This window comes from Monodon monoceros, unplaced genomic scaffold (assembly GCF_005190385.1).
Source record: "Monodon monoceros isolate NGI ecotype Baffin Bay Population unplaced genomic scaffold, NGI_Narwhal_1 Super_Scaffold_11, whole genome shotgun sequence".
NCBI classification, from domain to species: domain Eukaryota; kingdom Metazoa; phylum Chordata; class Mammalia; order Artiodactyla; family Monodontidae; genus Monodon; species Monodon monoceros.
This window is the reverse complement of record NW_021703767.1, coordinates 78,238,321-78,262,566: the sequence shown is the minus strand read 5'-3', so window position 1 is coordinate 78,262,566 and position 24,246 is coordinate 78,238,321. Positions and strand designations below refer to the sequence as shown.

The window sequence follows — 24,246 nt, the reverse complement described above, 5'->3', positions numbered from 1 at the left end:
CTGCGTGGTTGTAGATTTCTCTTCCCATCTATCACCTTTGGAGCTCAGGAGAGAAGGTTGGCTGAGCTTGTATGTTTAGAAGTATACTACATCTCTGAGAAAGGGCATTGCCACACTCAAATTGATTAATTATTTAGAAATAGGGCCCCTCTTGAATTTCATGCTTAAACTTCATTTGAGGTTTCCCTAAAGTGAAAGATATAAACTGTATTTACTAGGAAAGCTATCTTGGAAGATTTTCATTGCCTTTGAATAAAAGCAAAATTGCACCCAGCACATAAATTGACATATGAAGCGTAAATAGTTGTATCGTGCAAGTTGTTTTGAGGGACTCAAGCCAGAATGCTCCATTAACTAGCATGCATAGAATATTCATTGAGCTTAGGGCTTATTACCAGGCCAGTGGAAAAAAAAAAAAAGAATGAAGGAAAGTACAGGGGGGGAAGATAAATGTCAGTGTAGCAGCTGAGAAAATGAAGGGTTAGACAGGGAACTTTAGAGGTATTTATGATGTTTTTATTTTCCTCTCTCTTCTTTTTCTTTTTTCCCCTTCCTTGGCAAAGGATTAAGTACAAAAAAAGGTGGGTATCAGCCTTCAAATATAATCATCAAGAATCTGAGAACTGAGCAGCAGAATGAGCCAGGCTCTTTTCTTACTTCCCTTCTGAAAGAAGAAGCTGAGGAATCAGCCCGTTGGGGTGTTATATGCGTACGTGTGAGATTGTGTTTATCGACATTTCTACACGGATAAACATTCAGAAACCACAGTGACATTCCCAGAGGGATCCTGTCTTTAATACAGGAAGTGACAGCTTTGTGAAGGCATCACAATTGAGCTCTGGTTTTCCCTTGAGGTCTGGTTTTTCCTTCTAGATCCCAGGATTTAATTTCTAGAAGAAACGAGAGCTCTGTGATGTTCCATGGGTCTGCTTAGAATTACAGGCAACTTAGTTTTAAAGCTTGTTGAATACAAAGCACCTGAGCTAGGCTTAATCTCCAGGGACCTCTTTTGCATTCAGAGATGTCTAAAACCATAAACCATAAATTCTGATGGGTACATGCAAAAGCAGAGGCCACAGAAATTACAAATTTGTTATCCAGTGTGGCCACATTCCCCTGCCACAACTTTCCTCCCATCACCACTCCCAAGCTGACTTTCTCTTGCTCTGTACTTGGGTTTACCAGATGACCAGGCTTGCGCTATAACAGATGGTTACTGCCTCCTACAAAATGTGGGTCAGGGACTGTGACCAGGCATAGTCTTCCTATGAGCTCTGACGTGCTTGTTGCTGCAATTTTGGTAGAAGGAATGTGTGCAGAGAATAGAGAACCATGAGACATAGAAGCTGAGGTCACAGGGTATTTTGAATTGGTCATCAACCCTCTTAAAGATCAGGCATACCCTCTTGGGAAGGTCCCAGTTCTTCCCAGTTCTTGGGAAGTCCCAGTTCTTTTCTCAGTCATTTCTTGCTTGAGTTTACTGCTTAGTGGATACTGTAGTTGTAGTCATCTTCCTTCTCCTCGAAACTGTCTCCCATGTTGATGATGTCTTCCATGTTTCAGTTCCTGTCCCACCACTTGACTCTTCCTTCTTCCTTCCTCTTTTAACTTTGACCACCAGAATATTGGCATGAGTTCAGTAATTATATTTCTAGCCATGGCCTCTGTCCAGGGCACCAGAGTCACATTTCCAACCAGGCATTTACCCACAGAATTCTCAACAACCTCTTGAACTCATCATGTTTGAAACCAAATCCACACTTTTCTTCTCACCTCCTAAATTCCCTGGAGCAATTTAACTAGTTGGTCAGCCAATTATCTCAGCATCAATAGAAAGGCTGACTGGGGCATTACCTTCCCTTCCCACACTTTTCTGTTTGTTTTAATCTAATGAAAATGGCTAATCTAAAGAAAAACTCCTTTCTTGCAGGAGACAAGGAGAAGGCCTTAGGATCTACCGGGGAAGTCCAGAGCAGCAGTCACTATTATCCGGTTGGAACCCGTGGTCCACTGAGGTGCCTTATGCTACCTTCACTGAGCACCCTATGAAATACACCAGTGAGAAGTTTCTCGAAATCTGAAAGGTAGGAGACGGCTTGGGCATCACTCTCCAATTAGCTTTGTTGGTGAAGCTATGTGCTTTTAAACCATGTATTGTTAAAAAAAAAATAAGGTACAACCTGGGATTTATATAGATAAAAACTATAAAAGTTTATAGGACTTTTTCAGTAAACAGTAGAGCTGTTTTATATTTGAAAAAAAATATATAGCAATATTTATAGTAACCATACCACTGCTGTTTCCTCTTTGCTAATCTCTGAGCAAAAATTGTAGTGTAATATTGTTTTAAAATTGCAGTAGTATTGTTTGTCTGTGTTTATTGCTTACAGGGTACATAAAATTTTCTGTGTCTAATTAAATTTGAATTACTTTATTCAAAGAAGGAATGTGGAATAGTGTGAAATATGAAGTCAGATATGGCTCGGTGGTCATGTTTAAGTCACTTTTTTTTTCTGGGACTTGGTAATCTCATCTCTAAAACGGACACAGTGAACAACTGCCCTTCCTCTCAACCTTACTGGGCCATTGTAAGGTTAAATGGGATAAAGCATATATAAATGTTCCGTAAATCGTAAAGCAATTAAGAGTTATTTTTAATGCCTTTAAATTTCATCTCCCCGAGTAAATTTAAAATTCATCAGTGGCAGGGAGGTCCCCTTCTACTATTGTTTCATCTTCCCTAGGGAGATTTAAGCAGTCCTTGGACACTCTAAGTAGTCAGGAAGTAAAACAGCTGGAGCTGTAAATGCAGTGAATGAGCAACCTGTATACTTTCAACAAAACCAGATGTACACATAACAGTGTGCTTACGGCCTAGAAATTCTTGCCTTCTCTGTTCTAAGTTTATCTTTATATGCTGTCATTCACTTCAGAATAGCATAACTTTATTTGCTATAAATTCAAAACATGACAGTCTACATCTAAAGTCCTTCTGTGGTTAGATGGCATACATTGCATTTCTTGCCTTATTTTAAACACATTTATTCATACAAGTGAATATGTATATGTATAAACAAATATTTTTAATTGGTAAGTTCCCTATTTTATGAAAAAGGATCTGAGGCAAAATGTATGTGGTTAGAGGCTAGATGGGGCCTCCATTCCCCCTAACATGTAGGTGAAGTTGGCTTGAATCCAATTCTGCTCTCAGCAAAGCTCAGTTATCCTCTCAAGATTTATGCAGATGTCCTCAGGGGCTTCTGGTCTCCAGGTTTGCCTCTGACACCAAGCTCTTGCAGGCGCTAAATTCGTTATGTGTATGGATTGTTTTGCTAGTCTCCCTGTTATACTCCTAGTTCACAATACCTCAACCCAGGCATCAACATCAGCCCCTAGCCTGACTCTTAACCACCCAAAATCAACAACAACAAAAAACCAAAATGAAAACCAGAAAGAACATAACACTGACACAAAGGCATTTATGTGAGAGTAGACTCACTGAGGACTTCTGGGAGATAGAGTGGGAGTTTACATCACAATAATGCCCCAAAATTCAAATGGAATATCTGTTCTCCTTATTGTTAAAAGACCTTATTAATAATAATGCTCAGATACGTCACTTCATAATCTCCTCTCCTTTTCTCTCTATCCTGCTCTTGTTCTTCCCCAAACTCCTGTTCTTTTTCTCTTTCTTATTAAAAGTGCAGTCATTTATCTGTTTGTTTGTTTTTTTAACACTTGTTAATCCAACTGAAAGAACTTAATAATGTATGTTTCCAAAGCTATTTCCTGCCTTTAAAGGAAAACTGGTTCTAATAATTAATTTAATATATATTTTGAAGTAGTAGTAATTCTTTTTAAGTCAAAAATAAATACCAACTGCCTGGGTTATTATGTCCATCACTTCCTGGGCAAAGTCTTCTCTTATTTCTCGTATCTGGTGTGTTTAAAGCACTTGTTCTCTCAGTGTCCTTTGCTGGAAGAAATTCAGGATAAAGGGTTAAAAAAGAAATTGTATGAACTACAGAGATATGCCACTGCATTACTCTAATACTTGATAGTGCTTTATTGTTTTTCTGCCATAGAGAAATAAAATTAAATAATTTAAAAGGAAGCTAAAAAATAAAATATCAAAAGGGGAATGGAAAAAAAGGGGGAATGGAATAACTGTTCCCCAAATGCCCATGAACACAATTAGCAGACTGGAGCATTAAGTTTTGCCCAAGACTTCCTATCAGCCAAGGCTAAAGGGGAAACTTGATGTTCATATAGCTCTCCTTGGATGGAAGAAAGAACAACAGGTGTGTGTGTGTGTGTGTGTGTGTGTGTGTATGTGTGCACATGCATGCATGGGTATGAGCACCATGAGTGGTTGGTTAGTTAGTTGGTTGGTTTCCAGTCAATCAAACTACTTTTTGAATCTGTTAAGTGTATTTTCTTTAAGGCTTTTCTCATTAAATTATTGTTTTAAAGTCTTTATTTCGTTCCTGAAAACAGTCTGGAACTTTTATTTGCCAAGCCATTTCTCAGTTAAAGGCCGCCCCGAGTCCCAGCTCGCTAAGAAAACAAGTGATCTCAGTCTGGGATATGAGATGATGACTACTCTGATCCAGTTCTTTGTGTCTTGGTTTTTCTTTTGCTGTTGGTTTTTATGTCACAAAGTTATTTGTGTTCAGGACATTTTCCAAAATTGGCTTTGATTAATATTCAGTTTTATTAATGTAAAAGTATAAATAAGAAGAACAGTAATTCTGGGGATATAGAATCTTTTGTATGAATATTTTGACATAATAAGATTTTAAAAGGGTGATTTAAACTATTTTTTTCATTTCCCCTATGAATGAAATAGGAAAAAGTAGAAGAACACGGGGGAAATGCATAACTAAATAAAACACTTGAAGCAATTTAATTCAATTTAGCAAATCTATTATGGCAGGGGAGAGGGAATCATGTACAGCTGAGATATCCACAGTCAAAAATTTCAAATTATTTACAATCTAATTGAATAACTTATTTTTAAAAGTACTTTTATAAAATTCATTTTTTTTTTTTGTTTTTACTCAGAGTCTTTTCTTCTACAGAACTTGGACTCTCTCTATTTAACAAATGTTTTCTGGTACCTAAAATGTGCAGCTATTCTGATTGTTGTTAAGAATACAAACATAAATGAGACAAGATTCTTCCCTTTGTGGAAGGCATTGCTTAATAGAGGACGCAGATAAAAATGCAAAGATTTTTAAATAAGTACTAAAGAACTGAAACAGAGTTTGGATCAGATGAAGAGAATTGGAGATAGTTGAAGGTACATGGAATACCTTAGAGACAGACAGTTTAGTTGGAGTTTAATCTTGCATATTTCCCACCGTAATTGTATTGGCTCAGATGATAGATATAAGGACCTAAACTAAGTTAGGAGTGCTAGGAATGGAGAGAAGATGAATAGATTTTGAGATATTCAGGGTATCAATGGAAGACGGTAACTGGCATGATATGGTAGGTGAAGGAGAGGAAGAAATCAAAGATGACATGGTCTGGTTTGGGTAGGTGATGAGTCCATTAATTTGAATGAGGAAAACTGAAAAAAGAGTAGGTTTAAAGGTTCAGTTGAAGAAATGCTGAGTTTGAAAGGTCCGTGGAATGTGGGGTTGAGTTGGTTGCCAGGCAGTTAGAAATTTAGGTCTGTCCGAAGCTCAGGAGAGAAAGTTGAGCTGTTTATATAGGTTTCATACCACACAACACCGGGTCGAAGCTGAGTGATGGGGTTGATTGGTCTGAAAAGTACCTGAGGAAGAGGAATTAATGGAAAAAATTGCATTCAAATTCAAATTTATACTAAGTCCTTCAGCACTGATATAAAAAAATCACTGTCAAATTTATGAAATACTAGGTCAAAATACATTACTTCTTTTACCCATCTCACTAACTATATCACTTCTACTTCCGGTAAGTGTGATGGTCAAATGGCTTCTTTCCAGACATTCTTGCTTATCTCCAAGTCTTACCAACTTTTTTCAACTTGTGCATGCACATACTTTGCATTACTCATATAAAACAGTTGTGAAAATAGGAAATAATATTTTTGGTATTGATTTTATAAGACATAAAATGATCTCATCAGTTATGTAATTACACTTTATATTTATTGATTACAATTTGCACGTGTTCATGTAATTCAAGTAACAAAAACCCTTTGAGGGCAGGATGCTATCTCCACTTTAAAAGTGAAGGTACTTAGAGTGACTAAGTGAATTGACTGAGGTATTGTAATAATAACTATTTCCACATGCAAACAATTTGCAAATGATCAGGGAAATAGTTAAAAACCAGAAAGAACTCTGTGTGTGTGTGTTTGTGTTTATAGTCATTGCTATGCTATAATATGATATGATACTTTACAGCCAAGGTTAATTATTCTCAATTGTTTCATCCACTTTATATCTGCAACTTTTAGCATTATCTTTCCTCTTTTAACCATTTGTAACAGAATCAGTTTTGTTTGCCCAATGGGCAGCAAGCCAAACGCTTAGGTGCCGAGGTTTTCAGCAGAGAAAGGGTTTATTCACAAGGCAGCCAAGCAAGGAGATGGATGAACAGATCTCAAGTCAGCCTCCACAAAGACAAGGGGCTTGGGATATTTATAGGATAAAGAAACAGGGTGGTCTGAGGCATGGGGAAAGGTGATTGGAGGCAAGAAAACCCTGAGGTAATCTGTGTTCTGTGTAGGCGTATTGGAGTTACATTCTTCTTCTTAGGGTGCTTATTCAGGAAATGATGCTGTTGGTATAATCTGAGGGTGGAGTTTTTGGCCTTCTGACATCAAAAGGTCTTCCTCTGGACACTTACACAGTGGAACGGTCGGTGGTCTCGACCAATTTGAACTGGACAAGACTAGCTCCATGTTCCTGAAAAACGACTCAAGCCACCATTTCTCTGGCCACCCATAAGTTAGAGGTGTTATCTATAGGGGGCAGTTAAAGGAATCTTGCGATATATTCTCTAACCTACATGAAGCTTGGAGGGCATGCAATTTGCAGGAACAATTAAAGAGAGCTTAGTCAATGAAGGCAGGTTACAGAATAGTATTTATTAAGCAAGTTTTAGTTCAAGGGATCTAATTGATGACTGCCCTTGGTTTCACGTTGTCTTGCTGGATTCTTAGACTGTGTGGAGTCTTGCTGAGAGGAACTAGTGATTGAACCCAGAGCTGTAGAATAATAGTGAATGGATCATGGATGCTCTACAGCTTAATCAAAGTGATTCACAGACCAACACTTTTTACTTTTGTCTGGCATCTTTCTCCTTATTTTCAAGGGAATTATGAAAGTGAACCAATGTTTTAGCAATCAAATGTAACTTTATATTCTTAACCCCTTGGTTTCCTGCTACATTAATTCAACAAATATTTAATTATTTATATATTTTTTATTTTAATTTTGTTTGGCCGTGCGGCTTTTGGGATCTTAGTACCCTGACCAGGGACTGAACCCGTGCCCTGGCAGTGAAAGCGCTGAGTCCTAATCACTGGACTGCCAGGGAATTCCCTAACAAATATTTACTGAATACCTACCTGGCATTGAATACTACATGCTGAGCAATGCTGTAGATAATTATTGGGATAGCAAGAAGAATAAAACAGATTTTGCCCCCAGACATTTATAGTGTAGAGGAAGAAGGCAAAAAAGGTAATTAACAAATTATAATTTAATGTGCAAATACTGTTGATAGAGAGATTCAAAGTTTTTATCAGAGCCCAGCAGAGAGAACAGTTAAGTCCCTAAGTTAACAAATGTGATAACATTTGATGTGAAACTCAAGGTAAGAGTGATTTAAGCATCAAAGCAGGTGGGGAAAGACATTTTAAATAAAAGAAACATGATTAGAAGCTGCAAATTACAGAGGTGTATAAAATGTTCTTGGACAAAGAGTCGTTCACTTAAGCTAGAGTTTAAAGTGTGTGTGTGTGCGCGCGCGTGCGCATGGGGAGGGTTGGGAAAATGGAACAGGATGAAGATGGAAATTAGGATTTGTAGAAACAACCCTTTTGTAGGAAAAAAAGCTTTTGCCGCATCTTCCTTTTTCCGTCTGTATGCCTGAACATACCCACAGTCATGGTGTCTCTATAAAGATAATTCCAAGTAATACGTGCAAGGGTGATATAAACATCTGTTTATCTTCTGTTCAGCTGTGTGGCTTCCCAAGGGGTTTCCATTGCTGGGTATTGGATGGACGTTTTACTCCAACATGCTTCACTTGCTGCACGGGGTGGCTGAAACCTGTAGCCTGAAGGCTTGGAAAACCTGCTCAGCTAAAGAACGTGGGCCTGCAGGCATGAAACCTGGTCTCTTTACCCAGTGTAAACAGGAAGCAAGTGATGGTTGTAATAAGGAAAACTGAGACTCTGGACAGTGAACTGCTGGCAGACAGCATCTGAAGCAAACCAGGGGCCCAGTCACTCAGCTGGTAAATAATCGCTGTAAAGTCAAGAAGAACATTACACACACACACACACACACACACACACACACACACACAGCTATACTTTACCCTAACCGGCACACAGACCCTATGTAACCGGAGTTGTTAAAACTTGACCCTCTGTTTTTGAGACTGGAATAAAAGAGAGAGCCAGGGGTGGGTGTATAAAAGCTTTCAGAGAAAAGTATGTGGCTGGTGGCATTCATATCAAATGACACCGCGTTCCTGTCACACAGATTGAGTTCAGGTGCTTGAAATGCTCGAGAGCCAGCTTGGGGACTTGGCCTTTTGTCTGCCTCCTTCAATGCACAGCTTGTCCCTCTGTCTTCACAGCCCCTCCTCTTTATAAAGGGCTCACAGAAATGACTAGAAATGAAGTGCATCTGACTCGAATGAAATGCCAAGTTCACTGAGTATGAAATAGTGTCAACCTTTTCTTTCCAGCACTTTGATTCTGAGGCCGCGGAGAATTCTCATGAAATAAATCTTGTGATGAGGACTCTGGGGAGGCATCCAGTAACCCAAACTGATATATATTGATCTGTGAAAAGGCATCCTGACAATCAGAGAGTGTTGACCATGGAAATGTTGAGGTGAATTGATGAATTGCACTTTGGACTTGAGGAAATCATAGTTCGGCGATGACAGTGATGATGTAGTTAATGATTTATTGACAATATTCATTATTGGCAATAAGCCTTCCTTTAATGCTTTTGCAATATGACTCCAAATTCCAGCCTTATCTTATTCACCTTCCCCAACCCTTCCTGAAAGACATTAGCATGTGGGCACACACACATAGAGCTTATTACAAACCCTTTGTTTATTAAAGTTAGTTTAATCTATGTAACCACCCTATGAATTTGATGGTATTAATAGCCTTATTTTATAGAAAGGAAACTATAAAATTCAGAGAGGTTAGGTAACTTGCCCAAGGTCACACAGCTAGAGAGGGCCATATCTGCAATGTAAGAGCAGATCTGTTTTATCTTAATACTCATGTTACATCATGCTATATACTTCCTTTAGTTCAGTGGTTCTCAACAGGAGACGATTTTACCCCTGGGGCACATTGGCAATATCTGGGCAACACTGTTGGTTGCCATACCCGGGGTTGTGGTGCCACTGGTATCTGGTGGGTAAAGCTAGGGATGCTGCTTAACCTCCTAAAATACAGAGGACATACTCCCCTGCAGCAAAGAATTATTTGGTCCAAAACAGCAATAGTTCCAAGGTAGAGAAATCTTGGATTAGTTGTATAGATGGACAGCCATACTTCTGACTTTAATTCTTAGAAAACTGGATGAAATATTTGAGATGCATACATGAAATGCAACAGAATTAAAAATAATTTTTGCCTTGATTATTTGGCGGGGCATTGTGGAAGAGATAGGATTTGAGCTTGGTTTTGAAAAATGAGTTTTTTCAAAACTCATTTTTGGTTTTTTAGTTTTTCTTGGTTAAGAAAAATGAGCACTATAGATCTCTGTGGATTGAACAGACTGTCAGAGCTAGAGATTCTTAGGCAAGCTTAATACAGTGGGTTTTTAAAAAAAATTTTTTAAAGGGAAAGACTTTTAAAAATTAGATCTTACTCAGAACCCAAATACATAAAACCTATAAAAATCGAGCAGCTCTGATTGATGTGATTATAGGGACTGAAGCTTACCTTCTACCTTTTCTTCCATGTCTTCTCCCCGGATCCTCAGGTATCTGTTGTTTGAACACTATTAATAATAGCACTTTCTTTCTTTTCAAAAGAATCCTGGTTTGGATGATAAATTATATGGTCACCCAACCTATGAAGAAATCTAGTGTTCTAAGGAACAAGTTATGAAAATTATTGAGTCTGATTTTTTCTCTATCCCTTTTGAAAATGAGGAACGTAAATTCTTTCCTAAATATTAGGATTTCATTCAAATGCTTCTAGCAACTTACATAACTATAATATAGATATCAAAACCTGGAAATTAAACGTTGGTACAATACTATTAACTAAACTACAGACCCTATTTAAATTTCATCAGTTTTTTGTTTTGTTTTTCCTAATGTCCTCTGTCTGCTCCAGGATCCCATATTACATTTAATTATTCTGTCTCTTTATTCTGTTTCACAGTCTTTCCTTTATTTTCATGACCTTGGTGATTTTGAAGAATACTGGTCGGTTATTTTGTAGAATGTTCTCACTGTGAGTTTGCCTGATGCGTTCTCATGATTAGATTGAATTGAATTCGATTTTGGGGGGGCACAGATACTGCAGAAATGATGTGTCCTTTCACTACCTCATATTGCAGGCTCACGATGCCTGTATGTCTTATTACCAGTGATGTTAACCTTGATCACTTGTCTAAGATGGGGTATGCTATATTGCTCCTTTGTAAAGTTAGTATTTTTCCCTTTATAATTGATAAATATCTTGGAAGAGGTACTTTGATGCTCAACCCATATTTTTTGAAGTCATGGTTTCTGAGTGGAATTTAATATAGCCTTTGGCATCTAGGGAACTTTTATTATTTTAAAATAGTGCATATCACAGGTTTTTACAAAAGTGCTTTCTGGAGTCTATCATGCATATTAAAGAAATGGTATTCAAAGTCTGAAACTGAAGGGAATAGGGCTAAGGAAGCTAAAATCGTTCTTGCTTGTAAGTGATAATATTTATATCTATAAATAGTATGCTTTAAAAATATTTTTGAGCAATGCACTTGGGTCTAATGAGGTTGGTATTTACCATCGTTATCATTATTATTATTTTCCCATTTTCAGATGTGTAAACTAAGGCTCAGGGAGATTAAATGATTTTTCCAAAGTCTAATCATCAGGAACAGATAGGGCAAGGGAGCATACTTTTCTCCCACTATATGCAGTGATGGAATGGACATGGTTAGATTACAGTGAGTTCCATATCACTGGGTATGTCCATGTAGAGGGGTGTGGCTTCTTGGAGAGGATGAGTGTAGGCAAATTAAACAGTAGATGAGTGGCTGGAATCTATAAACCTAAGGTCACTTCTGACCTTGATTATTCCATGTTATTAATTTATTCTTCCGATTTTGCTTTTCTCTCCTGGAAACTTAAGAAAGAACACTTCTTTCTGACTTTTTTTTTTTTTTAAGATACTGATGATGTATTTTCTTTCCTTATTTTTTTATAAATTTTATTTATTTATTTATTTATTTTTGGCTGCATTGGGTCTTTTGTTGCTGCGCGCGGGCTTTCTCTAGTTGCAGCAAGCAGGGACCACCCTGCATTGCGGTGTGTGGGCTTCTTATTGTGGTGGCTTATCTTGTTGTGGAACACAGGCTTTAGGCATGCAGGCTTCAGTAGTTGTGGCATGCAGGCTCAGTAGTTGTAGCTCGCAGGCTCTAGAGCACAGGCTCAGTAGTTTTGGCGCATGGGCTTAGTTGCTCTGCGGCATGTAGGATCTTCTCGGACCAGGGCTCAAACCCGTGTCCCCTGCATTGGCAAGTGGATTCTTAACCACTGCACCACTAGGGAAGTTCCCTTTCTGGCTTTCTTATCCAATCAACTAAAGAGCTGGTGGAGTTTGCTGTAAGGGATGATGTCCTCCTTTCCAGAATCTCCAGGCTACATGACTATAGTTTGTTTCATTCAATGATGCTAATATTTAGATCCATTCTAAGGTCTCAAAGAGGATGCTAGGACTGGGAACTAGTAATAAGAGGTAACTTCTGTCTGTCTTTTGTCACTATAGGCTCATGGAAAACAAGCAAAATCCTACCTGTCTGTTGGATTCTTTAGTCAGTGATATTTAGAAGTGAGTCTGTTTTTTAACAGACTGTTTGACATTATCTAATTCGGTAAATATTACTTGAACTAAAGTAGAGGGACAAGTACCTTAGTTTATTTTGAAAACCCACAGATACTGAGGCACTCTAGCAAACTCTATGTTGCTTATCATAAAGTCACTATTTTTTTAACTTCTGATATTATCCCAAAACCATAGATTTAAATGCATCTTTTCAAAAGAGCAAACTGAGGCTCGAAAAGCAGAAGAGAATTTACAATGTCACAGAGCAAGTAAATCAGCAGTTTTATTTGCATGGCTTTTCTTTCTTTTTTTTCCTTATAGGTTAGGTCAAATAGTAGTGATGGACATATTCTAAATTTTAGATTCTTTTTCTTACCAACAGGGAAACTAAGCCTCCAGTGGAGAAGTGGTTGCCCAAGGGCAATTTGGTATAAAATTAAGAATCCAGGATAAAACCTATATTGAAAATGGGATTATGGGGAAAGACTACAGCCTTCTCATTCTTCATTGAATCGTCATTCTGTATTAGTCCCTCAAAGCCAAGATTGGCCTCCTCATGGAGAAAAGGAAAAACAATGGTGTCTTTATTGAACATGCTTAATAATTTAGATTGATATTGGAATATACTCTAAAAGTTTTAATTTAGACTTGTAAGCCAGTTGCCTAGGAAACATATTTGGATCTTACTGTGAGTAGGCCCTTATTCCTCATGTTCCTTTTTACCATGGTGCAGAAAGTGGAGTAATTCTGGACAAATCATTTACCTTCTATTAGTCTTGATTTCCAACACGGGAATGATGATACCTTCTTTTACTTACCTGATAGGCTTATACTGGAATGAAATAATGGATATAAAAGAGCTTATTGGAAATACAAAGATATGAGCTTTCCTAATTCATTTCCTTCTTTATATCTCTGTTTGCAGTGCTCCCTGAATTACCCTCCTCTTAACCCAATTCAACTTGATTTGACCAAAAGAAGGAATTTTTTTTCACTCATTTAACTTAAAGTTCAGGATAGGCTGATCCAGTAACCCAGATGGCTTTGTGAAGAATTACTCTCTCTCCATGTCTTAGTTCTTTCACTTTTGTTGGTTTCAGTCTGTCAGGTTCTCACTGTGTGGACAAAATGACCATGAATACGTCCAGGCTTGGATGCTATCAGTTTCACAGCCACATTGGTCATGTGCCCAGACCTGAATCAATCTCCTCGACCAGAGGAATGGATTCCTCTGATTGGTTAGGACTGAGTCATGTGCTAAAGTCAGCTCCGCTTAAGCTATTTGGAATAAATGGAAGAATGTGGCTCTCCAAAGGAAAATCGAGGTGCTCTTATTGGAAGAAGAGTCTCAAATGGAGGAAAGGATGCTGGCTTGGAAAGAACAGCCGCTGACAGATAGGCCCTCTCTAACCTCATTTCACCCATTGAAACCCTATTAACCCTTAAAGGATTGTCTCAAGAGTTTTCCTTTTGAAGTCATTCCTAATCCTCTAACCACATACGATTTCTCCCTCTTTTGTGTTTCTTTAGCATCATGTGCCTCTTTTTGCTGTTTATTTTCGTGGACTTTGTACGATCATCACAAGTTCATTTTTTATGTTATTATAGTGTCACTTCTGTGAGGGCAGAGACTATATCTCCCTTGTCTTTGAATCTTCAGCAGTACCCGACTGGTGTCTGATCCATAATAGACTATCAGCAAATATTTGTTAAACTGACTTCTTAATGTTGTACAAGTTATGAATAATGAAAAATAAGATGTGGCAGCTAATTTTATTATGTACATTATTAACGGATTAATTTATTAAAAGACTAACAGAAGCAATGTTAACAATTCTGAGATACGATTTCTGTTTAAGAAGTAAGAGTAGGGCTTCCCTGGTGGCGCAGTGGTTGAGAGTCCGCCTGCCGATGCAGGGGACACGGGTTCGTGCCCCGGCCTGGGAAGATCTCACATGCCGCGGAGCGGCTGGGCCCGTGAGCCATGGCCGCTGAGCCTGCGCGTCCGGAGCCTATGCTCCGCAACGGGAGAGGCCGCAGCAGTGAGAGGCCCGCGTATCGCAAAAAAAAAAAAAATTAGTAAGAATAACTGCAGCTCCAGGAGAGTGGTCAACCATTGTGAGCACTGGCTGGGGAGGGGGTGTCTCTGGACCTACTCTGCATTCACTAACTCTGTGCCTTCTCCTCTTTAGTCGTCCGGGTTCATGTCTAAGCTTGTTCCAGCTATCCAGAATGCCCACAGGGATTCCACTGGATCTGGAAGAGGAAAGGGATTGATTGAGACCTACACGGGTCTGATGTCATTCACTGGAAACTGCAACAAACTTGGCTATTCCCTTGCCCGGGGAGTGTTGGTTTTTGACACTCTTTTGGGGGGATAAGTACATCATCCATAGCTACATCATTACTGCAGATTCTGTTTCAGCCCACCGTATTTTTGGACTGAAACAATTAGTTATTGTTAAATAGTATTACATGATTTTGAAGATTCAGTATCTTAGGGGACCTAAAAGCTTGATTAGATTGATAAATGCACACTTCAGACCTTATATAAGGATAATCAAATTTCTTCAAACCAGAAAATAAATTCTCCTGAGCCCATCAAATAATGTTGGCAAATGAATGACAAATGAACACCTGATCATAAACTTGGGGAGGACCCTCTGGGTTCTTGTTTCTCTGTCCTCTAAATGTAGGCTTGTTCTGGGTCTTTATTTTCAGCCCTCTGATCCTGATCTTCTCTCTCACTGGGGTCTCAATCTATATTATTTTAGCTACCTTTTTTTATGGGGACGACTTCCAAATCCATATTCTCCTCCCTGGTGTTTAAGACTCAGTTTTGCACTTCTGTCTGCTGATCATCTATATCAGTGTTCCAATGGCCACTTATACTCAGCATCTTCAAAATCTCGGATTTCTGTATGGGGTTTTAATGGTCCCAGTCATCATCCCTGAAATCCATCAGTTTTGATGTCTTTAAACTTCTTGCCAGATACATTCCATATAGTGTCTGTCTTTGTCTGGGCTGCTATAACAAAAATACTACATACTGGGTGGCTTATAAACAACATAAATTTATTTCTTACAGTTCTGGAGGCTGCAATTCTGAGATGAGGGTGCCAGCCTGGTCAGGTGAGGGCCCTCTTCTGGGGCTCAGATTTCTTGTTATATCCTTACAGGTAAAGGGGCAAGATTGCTCTCTTGTGCTTCTTTTATAAGGGCATTCATCTCATTCATGAGGGCTCTGCCCTCATAAGCTAAGGCCCCCTGTTTAATACCTTCACAATGGGCTTTAGGATTTAAACATATAAATTTGGGGGGGGGGCATAAACGTTCAGACCATAGAAGTACCACATCTGTATGTGACTTAGATTGTGCCCAATGCCCAGATGTCAAACTTAAAGTTCATTCTCCTTTCAAAACTGTTCATATACTCCTTCTCCTTTCCATTCTCACAGGTATGTTATTAGATCATGTTTTAAATTCTGTTTACCTGGATATTTGTTATACACTTTTAATTGGTATCCCTGCTTCAAGGCTGACCCTCTTCTAATCCATTTTATACTTGGTTGCCAGACTCCTAAAGCACAATTTGATCATATCATTCCCTGTTCAAGAACTTTCAATGGCTCATTTCCTTTTGCAGGGTTTTTTTTTTTGTTTGCTCATATGTCTTGTTTTTTTAACAGCAGACCTTTCCTTCTAATGAAATCTGTTTCAGTTGCCCAATATGTAAAACAGATAGAAGGAGGACCACTATGATTGAAACACTATGATTGAAAATGCCACTGATCTCCTCTTTTTTGGGTCTCAGAAGTGCCTCTGTGGAATGTCTATGGATCCCACAGGAGTTTAAGAAGAATGTTTCCAAAAATACTCTTCTAGCTCATTCTGTTTCTATTTTCTTTTCTCTCATATTTCCTCTTTGTCGCTCCTTGACTTAGGTCTAATTGTGAAGAACTCAGGAGGTCATCTCATCTGTTTTCATCTCTAAATTTTTTTTCAATTTTATTGTATTTTTAATTTATTTTGAAAAGAAACTTTTAATGTTGAGCACTGTAAACATTATTATAATTAGCTCTTTGCCTGTCCAAAGAACCAAAGTTGAGACACCTTGGCTGGTATTCAAGTTAAAAATTCCAGCTGTTTTTTGGGGGGTGGGAAGGGGGGGGAAGGGGGTGCTTGTGTGAAGTCTAAAGTCTTTTCTTCAAAATGCTCACTTCCTCGATTTCAAAGATTTCCTCTGATATTTCACAAACATCAATTTGATGGAGGCATTCAAAACCCGAACTTTGAATAACCCTCATTTTATTTTGTTTTTATCTTTGTTTACTTCCATTAGTAGTTCTCTCCCTCTCTTTCCACTTCCCAGCACCCACTTTTTTTCCCCTCCTGATGGCAAATATTGGTATAGTCCCCAAGGCAGGGAACTTCTCTTCAGACTGTAAAAGGAAATGTTGAAATCCTTAGCTGTCCTGTCAACAGTAGTGGAATGAAAAGTCGTTGGATTGTTTTGGCAGTGGTTCTGAAGCAGGCACAATTGGCAAATTATTATAACACCACTGCCCGAAAATCCCCATTTGCCTCAAGGTAGTGGCGTTTGTTGACAGAAGCCTCCGAAATGTCCAGCACATTCTCTTGAGTTACCATTTAAGGATCAGTCTGACAAGTGACTTCTTTCTGCATATTTATTCCCCTTGTAACCTAGGCTGGACTGTTCCCAAATGACCTTCGAAAGGACACAATGCAGCATCATCAATGGGGCAAATCAGAAAAGATGAGAGGAGGGAAATATCTCTTAGCCCTGAGGTCAGTCTGTACCAATAGGGTACCAAGGTTGTTTAGAAGAGTGATCTCAGAGATGACATAAGAATTGTCTTCACATTTCACACAGATTGTCCTGTGGGATATTCCAGACACTGATAAATGGGATCTAGAAGGCAGGATTATGACCAGAGGATGAGAGGATTCAGGGATTTGGATGGCAGTTTAAGACAAGAAAGAACTTCTTACAGTTAAAAATGTCCAAAGATGGGAAGCTTTGCTCCTTGAAAGAGTCTCCCATCACTTGATGTGTACTAGTAGGGACTAGATAAAGTGGATATTGTGAAAGGGATTGTTAAAGGGATGATTGATAAAATCATTTAAAACCAGAGAATTTATGATTCTCCAAATAATTGTTGTCGACGATTAGGTAATACATCCTTTTTTTTGGAAAGAGTTGAATCAATCATGTGAGACCCTGGAAAATTACCTGAACTTTCCTAAGGTTTAATTTCCTCATCTGTAAAATGGAGACGATGCTATCTCTTTTGTCTACTTCATAAAGACCTTGTGATGATTCCATGAAATGAGGTTAAATTATTTTATTAAATAAAACTCATTGAGTATCTGCCTGTAGTACAATGTCACTTTGGCAGCAGAAACTGGGACACCATCCGAGGGAACTAAATTCAGCTCTTCTGGGAGTTGTTTTTGGTCACCATGGACCTGCCGACCACCTCTTTCCCATTTGACACATGGTATTCTCACTTGGGTTCCTTGTCCATGAGCTTGACAAGTAACCACAACCCACAAACCAGGACACCTATATGTATACCTGGGCTTTTCCTTCAGGCTATCATCTGAACTATACCAATAACGTCTCTCAAAGGGGCATCCTAGGTCTGACTGGGAATAAGATTTGATACAAGAGGCATTAAGTACAAAGCATATCATCATAAAAATGTCATCGTTGGCCATTTTCTCTATCTGATCTTTGTCTATTCAAGAAACCCTACTAGAAAGTCTCCAATAAATCTCTGTTCAGAAACTATTTGAACAATTCTATTGGCAGATTGCTCATAGTCTTCTGATACATCTTGGGCAGCTCTGATGGTTAGAAAGTTCTCCTGTTGATTTAGATTCTGGAACATCCATCTGCCATCTCTTTTATTTAAAAATAACATTCCCATGCTGGAGTAGGTTCAGCTTGTGTTTCAGTACCTGGATGTGGGGCATTGGGGTTACAGAACCAAGGCTGATGGATTCTCTAACACTTGACAGGAAGGGGAGCTGCCATGAATCACCACGCCTGGCCTCCCAGTGGGCAGTTGGGCCTTCTTGGAGGCTGACATTTGACCAGCCTCTAAGGCAGAAAAGAGAAGCCAGTTTGTGAGGATCTTTTGCCTTGCACCCCCTTCTCATTGTCCCTTTGCTGAAGCATTACTAAGGAAGCCCGATTCATAGAGCCCTGGGGCTAAGGAAGCAAAGAAACCATCTAATCTAATGCTTTCATTTCACAGAACACAGAGCAAAGGCCTGGAAACTGGAAAGAAATTTCTCAAAAAGCAGATGGCGAACTTTTGGCAGTGTGGGGATTAAACTCTAAAGCTTCCAATCTCCAATTCCAGCTCCACTGCTCTTTCCGTATACCTCCATTCCCAGGAAAAGGCACGTCATCTAAACCAGCGTATCATAGTTTCTGTGTTCATTCTGACGTGAGAAAACAATAGGTCACCCTTGTTCAGGGGGAATTTCCAGAAATTACCTGTATTTTCTTAAAGGCTAAGGTCACTCATGGAGCTCTCTAATGTCCTATCTGATTTAAAAGCCCAAACAAAGCTGCGGAAGCCGGCAGATATTTTGTAAGGCAGCCTTACCTCTGCCTGGCATTTTGTGGGGCAAAAGAGGGGAGGGCAAAAGTATTAAATTCAGGCTTAAAAGCTCCTCAGAAATTCTTTACACACAGGAGACCAAGTTGGAGAAAAGAAGATGACTCCTGCCAAGGGGAAGAAAGAGAGAGATGAATGCCTGTGGTTTTCAAAGGTTAACAACAACAACAAAGCCTGAGTATTTGCACAGGGATGAATGTTCATTGGCTTTTGGCCAACAACTGTACGAGGGCTTGTGCCCACATCCTGTAGCTGTGGTTTAGGGACGCTGCTCATGAGTGACTTCTTATGCTTAGTGGCAGGAAACTTTAGTCACTGATGTGTAAACTCACCTTTGGTCTGCACCTCCCACAATGTGCTCTGAAGGCAGTTCGGGGACGAGGCCTCCTGATTTTCTTACAGATACCAGTTCCTCAGAGTTTAAGGAAGAACTCAGTTTAAGGCCTTGGGAGAGACTGAGACTTGATCAGTACTTACCTTACTCCATTCAGTTGTAGCAACCCCTTAGGATAATTCTATAGCCACAGGGAGGAATTATGATATCCTCTGCGAAATCCTCCCTTTAACCTCAAAACCCAAGACAAAAAAACGCGAGCTCTGTTTCATTTCAGGGCTGCAGTATGAAATCTGAGAGGCGAAGTCAGGAGGTTGCTTCTGAGCCTAGATCTTGTATCTGATGAGCTATTTTACACTCAATTTTTAAAAGTTCGTAGTAAACTCAAAGTCTCCTTTTCAGTGAAGCTAAATGGAATTTGCAAGAAATCCCTCAAAAAGCAGATGGTGAGTTTTGGGCAATACTGGGATGAAACTCTAAAGCTTCCATTTTCCTGCTCCTAGGCACTGCTCTTTCCATATATCCCCATTCCCAGGGAAAGGCATATCATCCAAATCAGTGTTTCACAGTTGTCATCTAAATCGGTGTATCATAAGTTACTTTGAGGTGAGAAAACAATAGGTCCAGTTTAATTAACTCTCATGTTTTTAGGTAGATATGAGAGACTGTGATGTTACATTATGGGTAGAGAGTATGTTGAGATCAATTTCTCTGAATTACCACCTCGTCTCTCACATCCTGTCCACAATGCCTACCTCATGCATCTCAGGAACTACTTTTCCTTCCTTTTATATTCCCTGCTCACTCTTTATGGAATTATTGAAACAGATTGGAAGGGACCCTAAAGGTCATCTAGTTTAACCTCCTACCTATTGCAGGAATGCCCTCAACCAAAGCACACAGCAGATGCAGGCTCGGCTTCTGCAAAATCATTGCCAGGGCAGAGAATCCCTTGCTTCCTACAGAAGCTAGTTCTACTGCCAAGCAACCGCAGTGAGTTAAAGGCTTTTTCTAAATATTACATCCAAACCTTCCTCCCTGGAAAGTTACCTATTTGGTCCTTGATCTTCCTTTGAAGTTACCCCGGGTAAATCAATTTCCTATTTCATATGGCCGCACTTCAAATAAAGGCAGCTTACTGGTGCTGTCCCAACAAAGTAGTTTTGTTTTTTGACACAGACCCCCAGTTACCACAACCGTTCTTCATGTGCTGGATTATCCATAGCCCCTGTTGAACTCCTCCTTGTTCGTGGACTGTTCTGTTTGGTTAACATTTCTTTTAAAATATTGTATTCAACACTGGCATGGCGATTCAAATATAGGCTGACCAGTGCAGGTTAGAATGTAGCTGTTCTTCACTTGCCAATGTACGGTTATTAATGAAATCCAGGTTTTCTTTATTATACTATTTGTTCCCATGAAGCTTATGGTCAACTTCATACTATATATAATATATAACATTATTTTTCTGATTTAATAATATCATTGAAGGAACCAATGAGGCCACTTTAGTATGGATTAATTGTAACGAACCTGGATTAGCTCCTAGTAATCACTGCTTTTCTCTTTTGACTTTTAAATTTATTTGTTACATTTTTTCTAAAGTATGTATTTAATATTTTATCCTGAATCAGTGTCAGACTTATTTTTCTATAGTATCTGGCAACCAACATTATTTTTAAGTGGGATTTTTTTCTGTCTTCAGTCTAGAGGACAAAGCGGGAATTGTTACCATGATGGGCAGCTGAGCCAAAGAAGTACAGTAATCAGAATGGTTTACTCCATAGAGATCTTTTTTTTTTTTTTGCGGTACGCGGGCCTCTCACTGTTGTGGCCTCTCCCGTTGCGGAGCACAGGCTCCGGACGCGCAGGCTCAGCGGCCATGGCTCACGGGCCCAGCCGCTCCGCGGCATGTGGGATCTTCCCGGACCGGGGCACGAACCCGTGTCCCCTGCATCGGCAGGGGGACTCTCAACCACTGCGCCACCAGGGAAGCCCCATAGAGATCTTTGGTATTGGTCAGCTGACCATTTTGTCCTCAGAGCAAAAAGAGATGGGCAGTCCACCCAAGTTTTATTTGGTCTGTGTAAGCAAGAGTAAACAGAAGGCTGACTTGAATCAGCATCTACCACCCCACTGTTACTGAAAGTGGGGTCCAGCTGCTTGCCACTCTAAAGCCAATAAAAAGACAAGGTTGGTAGAGAGGAAATTTGCTTTATTTCAGGGGCTAGCAATGGGGTTGGAGGGGAGTGTGGACTCATGTCCAAAGGCCAGCTTCCCCATGCTGACAACCAGTGGGCAAGACCTTTAAAGGGGAGATTCAGGGGTGTATAGGCAGAGGGAGGGGGCTACATGCAGCAACAGCACAGCTAGCTCTGACGGTCGTCTTGAGCTTGATCGTGCGGTGGTCTGACCAGCATCATCTTGATTGTTCAAAGTACAGTTAGTTTTCAGTTCCAGAGTCAGTTTCTTCCCATTTCCTTGAGGTCAATTCTCGGAATTGTGGCAGCTTAATGTCATGGCTACAGTCTGCTCATCATGTAGTTAACTTCTTCCACCTGGTAGGGGTTTCAGTCTCTACAAAACAGCCCACAGGATATGGCTCAGAGTATTATCTATAGCCCTTGAGGAGGAGCTAAAGGTCCTTGACTTTGCTTACTGACTAAACTATTATTATATTGTCCTGTTTGACTGTTTTCCTTTGTTTCTGCATTTTCTCACTTCTCTGATTAAAGTTCTTCTTTGGCTAAAGTTTTTCTACAGACAAAAGGCAGGCAGAGGACGTGGGGGAGAAAGGACCATAAGGTCCTGCTCCGTTTCACCACAATACTATTATCTTCATTGAATGCAGATTGCCCAATTCAATGGCAATAATTCCCACTGTCATTTTTGGCCTATGGAGACTAGCCACAATGCAGCTGTTTAAGAATGTTGGGTTTCCCCTCACGAATGTATTTCTCTTGGCCTTGGTGAAGGAAGTGTCTCTGAATCTTCTGAGGGGATATAGTTAGAGGGAAACTGAGAAGCTCTTACATAATAAATACACTTGAGCATCACAATCTCCCTAAACCTTTGGATACCTCCTTCCAGCATTTCAACTTCATTCCGTATACCCTTCCTCTGGGTACACCTTTCAGTCAATTAACCAAGCAAATTATTGGAGCCATTTTTTCTCCCACCAAGCCTTTTTATTGTTTCCAAAAAAGCAGTTTTGTCCACAGAAAATCCCAGTGCCCCACATTTGTTACAAAATCATTCCCTAGGTCTGATGCCAGGAGAAAACAGTGAGATCTGGAATTCCTCCCACCAGCAGCATTTTCTGAAATGTAGACAGTTTATCAAATATAATTTATTCAGAAAAAATACAGTGTTTTAAGAACTTAATTCCAAAATAAGACTGAAAAAGCCCAAAGGCTGAGCAGAAAACGGCCTCTGCAACAGCACCAGGTCAGGTCAGGCTGAGAACAGCCAGCAGGGTCAGGCTCTGAGAGAAAGCCCACCGGTCCTACCAGGAGACAGCGGTAGGCACAAGAGCTCCTCCCCTCCCACCAGGAATTGATGGCGGTGGCCATTCTTCTTCCCAGGCTGCCCACCCACCCCACTGGGGGCTTCCTGGTCTCAACCAGGACAGCCACTCCCCCAAGAAGCCACAACTCTTCAACACTGTGCTACCTCCTCCCAAGCAACCCCGCCCCTCCTTCTTCCGCTTCAGGCGTCGCTCAAGGAGTCCTGCCCCGCCTCTCTTGGGGGGGGCGGGGCGGGGGAGGCTCCTCTGCAGGAACCAGCTGGACCACTGGGGCACATCTGACTCTACCTTTTGGAGTGTTTTGGGGTCTTCCTTTGGAGTGTTTTGGGGTCTTCTGGCCGCTGCTCCTTTTTGACCAGTAAGTGGACAGGAAGCAGACACTCAGGAGTGCTGTTTCGGGAGTCGTTCACCAAGGGAGAGACTGGATGGAAGGCGGTGTTCTCTGTGGGGTGGCTAAACTTCAGAGCTTCTTGAGCTAAGACCTCACCAAAGTCCAGCCACTTAGAGACTGCCTCCTCTCCATCTAATATGGCAGGCCTTCTGGGGTGGATGACGTTCAAGCCTTTGCAGGAACCCACTGTGATGATGGTGTAAAAATACAAGAACCCCCTCCAACCCCCACCCCCCAGCAGTCAAAGATCCCGGCCACTGTCAGCAGCCTCCAGCTGTCCCAGACTTTCTCCCAGTCCTCAGGTCCCTATGCAGCACCCACGCTCTCTGACCTTTGTTTTGATTTGGGGGAAGTAGATGAAGTAGGGTTGCCTCTGGCTTCTTGCCTGACATGGCTGCCACTCACAGAATCCATCTGCTAAAACAACACAGCGTCTTCCTTTTCCCAGAGGCACCTTGAAGGACCGTTTCTCCATTATGGTGTCACTACAACAGCTGGGAGTGTTGAACTGCAGCTTGGAAGGATCCGCTCCTTTGAACCAAGACGGGACCAAGCCCCATTGCATGGCAGCAACGATATGCTCAATTGAGTCTGTGCCCTTCTCCAAGTGCACCCGGGACAGGAGCACTGGGCTGCTGGACTGCAGGCTCTTGTACGAGGGGCAGTACCGGTCCGGGTCCCTGGCGGTCCTGTAGGCGCAGGCCCTGGCGAGGGCCTCCCTGGGCAGGTGGCAGTACATCCGCCTGCATACCCTCTGCGCCACCTTCACACTGTGGGTCCCTCCACATCAGGCCCCGCACCCGCGTGTCTCTCTGCGCACCCTGCGCCAGGCCCCCCTGTTGGAGCCATTTTTAGTGACTCAAGCACATTGAATTCAGAATCTTATCCTGGTGCCCTCTAATCAATAGCATTTTGTTTGTCCCAACATTATATTGCTGCCACCTAGATCTAATACGCTTTGAATCAGTTCCCATACATGTTTTCTGTTAGTATGAATTGGCAAAACCTCAAAATTATTTAGGGGCACGTTGCACCTTCTCATGAATAGTATTTTTTTAACTTATTTGTTAGAAGGTGAATTTGGTTATAAGTCTA

The 24,246-nt window shown here is 40.5% G+C and overlaps 1 protein-coding gene and 1 pseudogene across 1 annotated transcript in view; one reads left to right on the top strand and one right to left on the bottom strand.

Annotated features, from left to right (window-relative positions):
- The window catches only part of TPRG1 (tumor protein p63 regulated 1), a 110,617-nt gene extending 95,989 nt beyond the window's left edge, over positions 1-14,628 (top strand). Inside the window, 2 exon segments of the mRNA XM_029213728.1 lie at positions 1,931-2,084; positions 14,440-14,628. Coding sequence (XP_029069561.1) covers positions 1,931-2,084; positions 14,440-14,628 — 343 coding nt within the window.
- Positions 14,629-22,739: 8,111 nt separating this feature from the next.
- LOC114890301 lies at positions 22,740-23,890 on the bottom strand (annotated as a pseudogene).
- Positions 23,891-24,246: the final 356 nt, after the last annotated feature.